Below are 12383 nucleotides of genomic sequence, written 5' to 3' on the forward strand. Positions count from 1 at the left end.
AGAAACCAGGGGCTGGCACCCCACATAGCTTCCTGTCTGCTGTTCCTCACTTCATCGTCCACCTGCTCATCGCATCGTTTCTGGCTCCGAGGATGTAGGAGTCTCCCTTACTGGAGACCCATGTCTCCTGCCGTCTGAGCCACTTCAGCTACTCCCTTCAAAATTCCCCTTACCTACTTATTAGTGTGTGTGTGTATGTGTGTGTGTGTGTGTGTGTGTGTGTGTGTGTGTGCGTGCATGGTGCATGTGTAGGCACACTGGAGGTCAGAGGACACCTGTGGAACGGTGCCCTCCTTCTGCCGTTACACAGGTTCCAGGGGTTTACTAGCCCAGGAAGTCTGGAACCTCTCTGGCCTTGGACTTGACTGACGTCTTCTTGTATTAGCCTTCTTAATGCTGGGGTTGTAGGCATATAACACCAAATCCAGCAATGTTTAGGAAATGTAATTAAATAACTCTGAGTTCAAATGTATAATTCAGTGGTTTTAGTGTGGTCACAGAGTTGTATCACCATTACCATGATTAATTTATGAACATTTTATTGCCCTTAAAAGAATACCCTTAGTCACAATCCTCAGCTCCTTCATCTTCTGAACTCTAGGCAACCAATTAATCTACTTTTTAATTTTTTTTTCTCGAGACAGGGTTTCTCATTTTTCTGTAGCTTTGGAGCCTGTCCTGGAACTAGCCCTTGTAGACCAGGCTGGCCTCGAACTCACAGACATCTGCCTGCTTCTGCCTCCCGAGTGCTAGGATTAAAGGCGTGCACCACTACCGCCTGGCTCAATCTACTTTCTAAGGATTTTCTCTTTATGGCCATTTCATATAAATAGGATCATATAATATACAGTATTTTGAAAGCGGCTTCTTTTGCTTAGCATATTTTCAGGATCATCCTTATTCTATTTCATTTGCTCTTAGGTTTTGTGCATTTTGTTTTAGAGACAAGTTCTCAGGAAGGCCTAGAACTCTCTGTATAGACTGGGCTGTCTTTGACCTACTAACGATCCTCTTGCCTCTGTTTGCTGAGTACTGGGCTTCTGGGCCCCTATGCCCAGCTTTGTTTTCAGAACACACACACACACACACACACACACACACACACACACACACACGTCATAATGGCATCAGGAGATGGTGGGGTCTTTGAGCTTTGGGAAGGGTTGGTTATTAAGTCCCTGGCAAGGCATGTCAGCGCCTTTCTTGAACCTTCACCAGGCACCCACTTGCCTTCTATTTGTTTCTGTGTGTGAAGGGTCTTGTTCTGTACCTGGCTTGGAGTTTGTTGTCTTCCTTCCTCTGAATGTTAGCATACAACAGGTAGATGCCACCGCTATTTTTTTTTTAGACAGCATCTCTCTTCCTGCGTTGGAAGATCTCTTTTTCTGAGGTGGAGGCCACGTTAGTGCTTGTGTTCTGAGCACAGAGCAGTGGGAGCTCTGGAAACAATTGTTGAACTGACTACCTAGAAGAGAATAGCTCTCTTTCCGTTATTTCTACAGTCAGCAGGCTTGGTGAGCGTCTTGACATTCTTTTCCTTTCTCTTTCTTCCGGAGCCACACAGGCCATCTTTCAGCACTAAGCAACAAGTCCCGCCTCTCTCTTTGCCCTCGCAGGTGGCCATGGGCAGCACATTCCATCTCAAAGCCAGTATTGCTGACCCCAGTGCCACAGGCCTGACTGGCTGTGGAATACAAAAAGCGTCCTCTGGCCAGGCCTGTGGGTCAGCACGTGGGAGGTGGAATTTGGGGGCAGGAGTAACAGATGGACAGCCAAGGAGTGGCCAGGGGACAAGTGGTCCCAGGAGAAACGACTCAAGTGACTGAAGTTAACCAACCCAGGGAAGCAGAGAGGTTCTGAGTTAGGGTGTGCACAGCACAGGCGGTCCCAGGATAAAACATTCCTAGGTCCTGGAGGAGCTTTATGGGTAGACTATAATGCATCCAGTGCAGCTGCTTTCTCTCCGCACATCTTCCAGGACAGTGTGCAGGCACTCCAGAGAACTCAGAGGTGTGCCTCTTCTTCCTGCTGCAGTTGTCTTTGGAACGCACTGAAGTCACCAGGCATCCAGTTAGTGACTGTGGGGTGCGTGCGTGTGTGCGTGCACGGGTGTGGTGGGAGCGTCAGCTGGTAGGAGGACTTACAGGCTCTTTGTCTTTCCAGGCTCATTTTGCAGAGGGAGAAGCACTTCCATTACCTGAAAAGAGGCCTTCGACAGCTGACAGATGCCTATGAGGTAAAAATGTTGCGGGGGAACTTTCTGTCAAGGCCTGGGCATACCCCTTATTTGAACACAGAAGGCTGTTGGTTTCACCTGTTGCAGACGAACCCGTCGGACCACGTGGCTCTGGCAGGAAACAGGCTGCTTTTCAGAGCTGGGACTCTACTTTTGACAGGGGCTAAATAAAGTCTCCTCCCTCCTTGGTGGCCCCTAAGAGCTGGTGGGCCCCCCTGGATGATCTGGGCTTTCCGTCATTTTGATCACGGTGTGCTTTCCACTGGCTCCCTTCACATCTCGATTAACTCAGTTCCCGTCATCTCCACACCGTGGCCCTGTAAGGCTGATCCAGTGTCTGTCCTGGCCTCCCGTCTCCCTGCCTCCCTTCACAAAGGGTAGCTCTGCTTTGAACTGGCTTTTATTTCAATGTTCTATATTTGATTTTTTTTTGGGGGGGGTTTTGTTTTTTTTTGAGATAGGGTTTTCTGTAGTTTGGAGCCTGTCCTGGAACTAGCTCTGTAGACCAGGCTGGTCTCGAACTCCCAGAGATCCGCCTGCCTCTGCCTCCCGAGTGCTGGGATTAAAGGCATGCACCACCACTGCCCTGCTTGATTTTTTTTTTTCTTTTGCGGAAGGGTTTTCCAGTTCTCATAGGCAACCTGAGTAACAGCCTACACCCCAACTGTGACATTAAAAATATTGGTCTCCCTAGACCTTGTTTACTTTAAGTAGAACTGGTAAATGGTACCACCTGCTCTGTCCAGCATGAGGTGCTCAGCAGCCATGTCTGACTCGAGTCAGGATCAAGGTCTATCTACATGTCACCTTCAGAAGCCTTTGCCCAGTCCCCATCCCCAGTCCGCCTCCTCCAGGTCCTCAGTGCTATTTCCGCACACGGCAGCACTTAACACGTATGTACGTACACATGTTCACCATGTTCTGGAAAGACATGGGGCAGCTATGTGTCTGCCGCTTCTTTCTCTAAGATCGGCACACCAGTGTTCTACATCCTGAGCACCCCAAGACTCAGAGCCAGTTTCCATTATTTCCATGTCCCTGGGGACTATGATGCTTGGCACAAGCAGATACCAAATATTTGCTGATTCTGTAAATGACAGAATTCAAGATTGTGTTTCCTTGGGTCTGCACTGGGAAAACAGGAGTATTTACCTTCCTGGTGTGTAAGTTCTCGGCTCAGACTTGCTTGGACACCTGCAGAGAAGGGACCCCCCTCAGGTTTAAGCCTTGCTTCCTACTGCCCTTTTGTCACGGATGGACATGCCACCTCCTGGCTAAGGCCACAAAAAGCAAAGCATCCTTCATTTACCGATTGCCATCCAAGCAAGGATGCCTCCTCCCCTTTCTAGGCTTTGGGGACTAAGACAGATGTAGTCTTGTGCACAGGATCTTGGAATGATTGAGTAAAGGGTGTGTTTTCTTCTCGTCCTTACCAGTGTCTGGATGCCAGCCGCCCCTGGCTCTGCTACTGGATCCTGCACAGCTTGGAACTCCTAGATGAACCCATCCCTCAGATAGTGGCCGCAGAGTGAGTCTGGCTCGGGGGAACCTGGGGCATTCTCTGGAATCACATCTTGAATTTGAAATTCCCTTTGTTTCCGTTTTATTTGTTGTCATAGAGAGGGAAGAGTGTTACAAAGAAACCCTTGCCCTTCCCTTAACCTCCAGCAACTTCCGGAAACTCCTCCACTCAGAAGCCTGTTGTGGGCTGTGGGTGGAACAACTCTTTGAACTTCCAAAGGAGCTCTGTTTCTCTCTCTCTCTCTCTTTTTAAAGAAAGTGTTTCTGTGTAATCCTGCCTATCATAGAACTTGCTATATAGACCAGGCTGGCCACGATCTCACCATGACCCACTTGCCTCTGCCTTCTGTGTTCCCTGGCTCTGATCTTTGAGAAGAGTCTTCACCATCATCTCTGATAGCAGTGATGAAATGTATATGTTTCATAGCTGCTATGGAAAGCATGTACCCTCTGTGAATCAAAATACTCTTGCCTTCCTTAAACACCTCCGTGCCGGTGTAATGTGCGGGGCAGACCAGCTCGCCACAGGACTGGAGGTTACAGCCTCGGTGTGCCGATGCCATGACTCACAGTTTTCATAAACCTCTGACGGTGACTAGACACGTGAGCATCTCTGATGGTCTCAGGCTGCTGGCACGGATGATGTTTGCGAGGTGGCACTTCACGCTCATCACAATTATATCAAAACCAATCATGCGGCCAACCTTGGAACTACCAGGGATGGGAAAGGACGGCCAGGGATTGAACAAGAGGGGTTTACTCAGAGCATTGTCTTTTTGACTTGTGTGCCTCCACTCCCTTGTACTCCCAAGGGGGAGGAGTTGGGGATGCAAGGATCCCAAGCCAGGTTTGTTTCTGCACAGCAGAGGATGGCAGCTGTGCCAAGACTGGCGGAGGCTCGCTCGAGCCCTGCCTAGCCCCAGAGCCCCTGCCTTGGTCACGCTGTCAGGTCAGAGGAACAGAACTTACATTGTCTCATTCATTCTCTTTAACAATAACCTCTCATTCTCGCCGTCCTGGGAAGGGTGTCTTGTGATGAATGTGGATGGAGGAGATAATAAAGAATTAAGCCATTAACCCTTAGAACTCATGTTTCTGAGGCAGACGGAAAATATGCATTGTTCTTATAATCCCAACGTTGCAGCAAGCCGCTTGCCTCCAGCCCTGGAAGTGGAGTTGGACGCAGTTTCTGCAGCAACAGGAGTCTAATTGTCAAAATAAAGGCCCGTGTGTTTTTGAAATACCAGTTGGGGGCTGAGAGTTGTTTGGGGAGCCCCCCACCCGACACCCACACTGTCAGGATGGATGCTGGAATAGGAAGGAGGCAATGAGAGCAGGGAGGGGAAGGAGGACTCAGCGAGAGAGGCACGGAGGCCTGGAAGGGGAGGCCACAGAGACGAGACGGGGTTCCTGCAGCAGACGGCTCAGGTTGCTGTCAGCTTTTTATCAGTGTGGGTGATCTGGGGAAGTCAGTGTCGCAATACCAGATAAGAAGCAAAGGACGTGCGAGGCAGCCTAGCGGGCACCTGCCTCCATGTGTGATGACCCGAGTCTGACCTGGATGCACATGGCAGAAGGAGAGAACCCGATGGGAAGAGGGCCATCGTTAAAGGGTGTGTCCCACTGAACAGCATCAGTAGTAAGAGATGCTTTAAAATTTACTTAGGAGTTTAAGTGGATTGATTGTAACATAGTACATACAATGAAATATTCAGCCATTTAAAGTGTCTTTATATTTGTATATATTTGCATATAAGAATACATATGTAAAGGGATATGATGGGAAAACAGACCATTAAAAATAAAAAGATTCAGCTTCTATAGACCAGGAGCATAGAGGGGAGGCCAGGTGTAGTGGTACACACCTGTAATCTCAGCATTCGGAAGGATGAGGTGGGAGGCCTGCCTAGAGTCTGAGGCTAGCCAGGGCTGTGTGAGTGAGACCCCTTATAAACGCAGACAGCAGAGGGCTGCAGCTGTACTACAGCGTGTAGAGCTTGCGTAGCGTGGTGGAGACCCTGGGTTCGGTCCTCTATAGTGCTCACCTAGCCTCACACCGAAAGGAAAAAAAAAAAAACAAACAAAAATGTTGCTGATTATACATAGAAAAACAAAACTACCCAGAAGTTTGCATGTGCATATGCTACAGTTCAGTGTGGAGAGTGAGATCTACAGTGATTGTAAATTTTTAGCTGGGCAGAGTGGCACACCTCTTTAATCCCAGCACTCCAGAGGCAGAGGCAGGTGGATATCTCTGAGTTCCAGGCTAGCCTGGGACAGTTGAATTTATGTAGTGAGACCTTGCCTCAAAAAACCTCACTCTGGGGGGAGAAAAACTCACTTTGTAGACCAGGTTGGCCTTGAACTCACTGAGATTCACCTGCCTCTGCCTCCCAAGAACTGGGATTAAAGGCGTGCGCCACCATTGCATTGCTTAAAATTTTTATTGTTTGAAATAATTTTTAAGTTTTAAGTTAAATATAGTCGCATTATTTTCCCTCCCCCCCCCTGCTATGTCTTCTCCTGCACACCCCTCCCTTACTCCCTATCGGATTTGTAGCCTCTTTTCATTTATTTTGCACAAAGAAAGGGACCTCTTGAAATAAAATGCGTCCTATTTTTCCTTCCTCCACATACTAAGGTGACCTTGGCGGCAGAGAGCCAGCTCTGCAGCTCTACTGTTTACCTGCCCCCCCTCCCCCCCGCCACCTGCATTCAGCACACACACAGCCTGCACACGTGCAGAGTTCCTCTCATCTTTAATCCTAGTTTGCCCTCTCTCTGGTTTGTTTGTTTAGGAAATAGTATAAGCCGGGTTCCCTCTAGTGGACAGAAGCACTTTGTCAACTTCCGGGCCGGCTGACAGAGGCTAGCGAGGCCAGGCCTTTATTAGTGCAGGTATTAGCTGTTTCGAGAATAATGAATTCAGAGGTGGGGATTTGGAGGTTGTACATGAATTTATCTGTGTGCTGACATAAAATAAATGAACAAGTGTTTTGGAGTGGAACACTTGCCTGACTTAACGATTTTAGCATTGAAGGAAGTACTTTACCGTGCTCCCCAGTCTTGGTTATGAACAGCTACTTTAATGGAACACACAGAGCCAGATGAAAATCACAGGGAGCCCACTGGATCGTTGAAGTCTGGCTTCTAGGTCCAGGATGTAGCGACTGATGGAGTATTCGCCTAGCATGCAGGAAGTTCGACGTTAGGTCCCTAGTATTGCATAGACTGGACGTGGTGGTGCTCACCTTTCATCTCAGCACTCGGGAGGCAGAGGTAGGCGGAGCTCTGTGACTTTGAGGCCAGTCTGGCCTACAAAGTAAGTTCCAGGACAGCAAGGGCTACACAGAGAAACCCTGTCTCAAAAAACAAACAAACAAACAAAAAATTAAGATTATCCTTGGCTACATAGTGAGTCTGAGGCCAACCTGGGCTACAAGAAACATTGTCTGAGCGGGTGACCAGAACTTCCCATCTGTCCTCCTTTCCCTTTCAAAAGCAAGGGATATGCTGCTTGTATTGGAATCCAGGGCTAAGCGATCACTCTACCAAGGGAGCTACAACCCCAGCCCCTCCTTTCAAGTTTAAAGTTAAAATCTAAGTGACATGATGACGCCATACCTAGTCACCTGTCTTCCGGGTGCTTTTCTGGACCAGCTTCTGCTGATATCTGTGGGTACAGGTCAGGGAGTCCACTAAATACCTTTGTAGGCATAAGACTCGAAACACAAAACTGTCCAGGCCAGTCCTGCCAGTGTAGAGAAATCCTGTTCTACATAAAACTCACTTAAACTTGACCATGCTTCCCAAATGGCTGCCATCTAGATGGGTATGCTTCGCAAAGATTCCGGGTAGCTCTAGCCTCCTGGAACCAACAAGAACCGGTGTTTATCCTTCCTCATTCGCTGTTGGCCTCCACAGCCGGTGCCTCCTCCATTGTGTTATCTCTCAGGAGCATTAGCTGCCCCTCCTGAGCCATCCTGTCGATGGTGGCCGCTGCTCCTACCCTCCTGAGCCATCCTGTCGATGGTGGCCGCTGCTCCTACCCTCCTGAGCCATCCTGTCGATGGTGGTCACTGCTCCTACCCTCCTGAGCCATCCTGTCGATGGTGGCCGCTGCTCCTACCCTCCTGAGCCATCCTGTCGATGGTGGCCGCTGCTCCTGTTTCCTGCTACAGCTGGCCGTGTAACTTGCCTGTGGTCTCTGCGGCAACCTATTCTGGTGCTGGGGTTCGTCCTGTTTCATCATTAGTTTTACTTGTTTGTTTCAGGTGCTGGAGATTGTACCTTGTGCTTAGCTGGGCCGGCAGCACCACCAGGCCACACACCCCCAGACCAGAAATGGTTTTAAAGTCTAAGCTAAGTTGTTCTTACTCCGGACAAGCCTCACTTTTTGTAATTTCCTGGAGTTTGTGTAGTGCCTTTTGAATGCATGAAGTATGTACCTGGGCATCCTCCTTGATGTCTGTCCATAATATTAATCCTTTGTTAGTCTGTTCCCTTTCCGGCTTCATATTTTCTTTTTTTAATACTTAGCTATTTTTACAAGTATAATCTGAACTCCTCTTAGTTGGAAAACGGAGGCTGGGACCAGATGCAGTTCTTGGCAGTGCTGAGTTGCCACCTTCGACAAGATACTTTGTTGTTGATTAATTGTGTCTCACAGGCCCTAATGGCTGGTTCCTTCCCTGCTGTGTTCCCGGTCATTTCTGATCTTGTGTTTCTGTGCTCCCCTCCCCTATAATACTGACCCCAGTGTGACATTTGCTGGTTGAACCTGCTTCATTTGTTTTATTATTTTTTTTTTTTTTGGTCTCTGATTTGCTTTTCTGTTGTTTTACATTCTTTGCTTATTTACAGATTTTTGAATCCTTTGTCCCCACGGGTGAGTTTTCTTCTGACTCTAGATTAGTCCAACCAGGGCTGGAGAGATGGCTCAGAGGTTAAGAGCATTGCCTGCTCTTCCAAAGGTCCCGAGTTCAATTCCCGGCAACCACATGGTGGCTCACAAGCATCTGTAATGAGGTCTGGTGCCCTCTTCTGGCCTGCAGACATACACACAGACAGAATATTGTATACATAATAAGTAAATAAATAAATATTTTAAAAAGAGAAAGAAATAGATTAGTCCAACCATTACTACAAGTCTAAGAGGACCGGCTTATGAGGCCGACAGTAGTGCCTGTCAGAGAGTTCAGCAGGTAATGTGCTTAGCACAAAAGCCTGATGACCCGAACTTGATCCCTGGAAACCCTATAAAGTTGGAAGGACGGAATCAATTACACAAAGCTATCTTCTGCCTTCCGCGTGTCTGGCACCCCATCACACACACACATACTTACATTATAATAAATGAAATTAAATTTGAAAAACTAAGGCCAGAATATTCTTCCCGTGAACTTGATTCTCTTACAAGTTTTTCATTCTCTGTAATAGTTGAATGTCAGAGAAGCAGTGCTTAATAGAACACCCCACAATAATGGGCAGGCTCTGTGGCGGATGTGTGGCCGGCCCACTTGGTCCCCACCAGCTAAGCACAGTCACTGAGCATTTGATTTAATTAATCTGAATTAAAATTGAAGTTGCCCCCTGTGACTAGGGTTGCTTGTTGGACAGGACAGATGTGTTTTATTGATCTCCACAGAGTGGTCTTCAGGCCAGCATCACCCAGGCACTGCTTAGAAGGCACTGCTTAGAAAAAAAACATGGCGGTTCATTCCTGGTAATTCCACTACTCAGCAGATGGAAGCAGGAGAATTGCTGCGAGTTCAAGGCAAACTTGGCCTATGTAGTAAGTTGCAGGCCAGCCTTTGCTACAGAGAGAGACCCTTTAAACAAAACAGAACTAAGCTGCACATGGTAGTGCCCGCCGATGTTCCCAGCAGTCAGAAGGCAGAGGCCAGCTGATCTCTGTGAGTTTAAGGCCTACCTGGTCTACATAGTGAGATATAGGCCAACTGGAGCTAGTGATGAGACCTTGTCACAAAAATTAAAAAAACAAAAACAAACAGAAAAGAAAAACAAACAAACAAACAAATCCCAGCAAAACAAAACTAAACCAAAGTAAGACACTGAGTCTAAGAAGTAACGGTGGGGTGAGCAGTGGAGTCACACAGAGTGTGACAAACCTGCCACCGCCATCTGCCCTCAGTGACGCTGATTTAGTTGGTGTTAGGTATGACTCGGTTGTTGGGTTTTAAAAAAAATCCCCCAAAGTACTTCTAATTGTGCAGCAAAGATGAACGGTGCTTGGTGTTCGTGGGTATCCACATCACCTGGCCTCTGGTAAACTCAGGTCTGGATCAGTCCGTTGATGTCAAAGAGGGTTTTCCCCTTTGCTGGTCATTGATTTGTAAATGGGGCTACAGAGGGCTGCAGAGCTCCCCCTAAACAGCCCTGACCTGTATCTGGAACCCACCCTTGTGGCGTCTGAAGGAATGCTTATTTATTTATTTATTTATTTATTTATTTATTTATTTATTTATTTATTTGTGAGTTATTGTTATTGTTTGCACTAATGCTTCCTGGTTGCCATGTTTTATTAGCCAGTGAATTTTTGTCTCTTTAGTGGTTTGCGCCTTTCTGAGCTGTCCCAGTATCATTAACATTTTGGTTCTTAAAGTTGTTTGAGAAGCCTGCTGACGACAGCTTGTCGTTTCACAGTCAGCGTGTCTGTTCCTTAGGGTGCAAGCTGGAAAGCCTGGGGTCAGAATGTTCTGTAGTAGAGGAGGGAGAGCCCCAAGGGAGCCCCACCCCCAGTTCCCTCACTTAGCCTCATGGCAGTCAGCTGAGGGCGGTTGGCGCGGAGCCATGGCAGCAAGGTGTCTGGAACATTCAGATCCTCGCTCACTCGGGACCACAGGCTGCTGTGTCAGGAGCGTTACATTCCGTTACAGTAGTCTGTCTGCGGAGCCGGGAGGAAATGGGTAGTAGGTGACTCTTCAGGATGGTTTTTGTTTGCTTTTCAAGGTCTTACTCTGTAGCTCAGGCTAGCCTGAATTTTCTACGTAGTACAGCCTGGCCTCAAGCTTAAGGCAGCTTGGTATAGAGGACATACGTGTAATTCCAGCCCTTGGAAGGCTGGGGCAGGATGCTGGGATTGAACTCAGGGCCGCTTGTGTGTGTATGCTCTGTCGCTGAACAGCGTGTATTTCAAGCTCCAGGCTGTGGAGTTTTTTTTCTCAGATTCATTTTTATTTTATGTATATGACTGTCTTGCTTACATGTATGTCTGTGCACCATGTGTCTGCCTGGTGCCCGCGGAGGCCAGAAAAGAACATCAGATGCCTTGGAACTTAGTTACAGATGGTTGTGAACTGCCGTGTAGGTGCTTGGATCAAACCTGGGTCCTCTGCAAGAGAAAAAAGTGCCCTTCCCCACTGAGCCATCTCTCCTGCCCACCTGCTGAGTTTCACATTAGTTAAACCCTTTTGCTTTGTGTACAGAAAGCTTCCATTTGGCGGCTAGCCTATGTTAGGCGTTGTTATTAGCTGTTTATTTCTGGGTATTCCATAAGAATTGATCCAGGGTCGGAAGATCTATAAAGAGCAAACTCAACTTATGAAAATTTTTCTTAAAAAATATGCTCCAAGGGCTGGAGAGATGGCTCAGAGGTTAAGAGCATTGCCTGCTCTTCCAAAGGTCCTGAGTTCAATTCCCAGCAACCACACGGTGGCTCACAACCGTCTATAATGAGGTCTGGTGCCCTCTTCTGGCCTTCAGGCATATACACAGACAGAATATTGTATACATAATAAATAAATAAATATTAAAAAAATATGCTCCGAAATTTCTTCTTTCCCTGATGATAAACTCTAGTTTCAGTCCTTGTGCTGCCTACCATCAACTCTTAGGTGTAAGCAGAAGTAAGTGCGTATTGTCTTAGCCCGGGAAGACAGAGGCGGCCAGTCATTATCACGTTCTGCTGCTGCTGTACCTGCCAACGTAGTGGAAAGCCTGGAATCAGGAGGAGCTGGGCACGATGGCTCACACCTGCAGTCATAGCACGTGCGGCCCAAAGCAGTTTCTTTATCAACCAATGAAAGCAACACAAAGACAGAAGGACCTCCTACACCAGCTTATCACATAGCTGGGGGAAAGAATCACTGTCCTCTCACGAGGAGGTTGAAGCGTGGCGTGATCAGCCCAGATTTAATGTGCAGTTCAAAGACCTAGAGAATTGGCAGGGCGGGCCCATCAATTTTGGTTTTGCTATACTGACAACCTCAGTTGGCATCATGGGCCATGAAGAAGCTAGACAAAAGCACACAGGAGGAAAAACACTGGGATTCGTCTAGCGATGCAAAACATATGTATTAGTAAAACGCCTCGGTGGTAAAAATAAAACAAGAGAATTAAAATATAAGCATCACGGAGAAAGGGTTGGTTTGGGCTTATGGGTCCAGGGGTGTGGTCCATCGTGGCAGGGAAAACATCACGACAAGAGCAGGAAGCTGGCTTTATGTGTGCACTCAGAAAGCAAGAGAATGCACAGGAAGTACGCTCGGTTCAAGGCCCACCCAGGTCCCAGCTTCCTGTGAGGTTTCACAGCCTAAAGGTTCCACAAACAGCACCACCAGATGGGAAGCAAATATTCAACTAAGTGAGCCTATGAGTGGGTGGT

The 12383-nt window shown here is 47.7% G+C and overlaps 1 protein-coding gene across 1 annotated transcript in view; it reads left to right on the plus strand.

The window, feature by feature from the left end:
* The window catches only part of Fntb (farnesyltransferase, CAAX box, subunit beta), a 62781-nt gene that overhangs the window by 23253 nt on the left and 27145 nt on the right, over positions 1-12383 (plus strand). Inside the window, exons 3-4 of the mRNA XM_050153557.1 lie at positions 2164-2236; positions 3673-3764. Of these exons, the coding sequence (XP_050009514.1) occupies positions 2164-2236; positions 3673-3764 (165 nt within the window). The remainder of the gene's footprint in view (positions 1-2163; positions 2237-3672; positions 3765-12383) is intronic.

Source organism: Alexandromys fortis, unplaced genomic scaffold (assembly GCF_014885135.2).
Source record: "Alexandromys fortis isolate MF-2015 unplaced genomic scaffold, M_Fortis_MF-2015_v1.1 scaffold_82, whole genome shotgun sequence".
Lineage (NCBI taxonomy): Eukaryota > Metazoa > Chordata > Mammalia > Rodentia > Cricetidae > Alexandromys > Alexandromys fortis.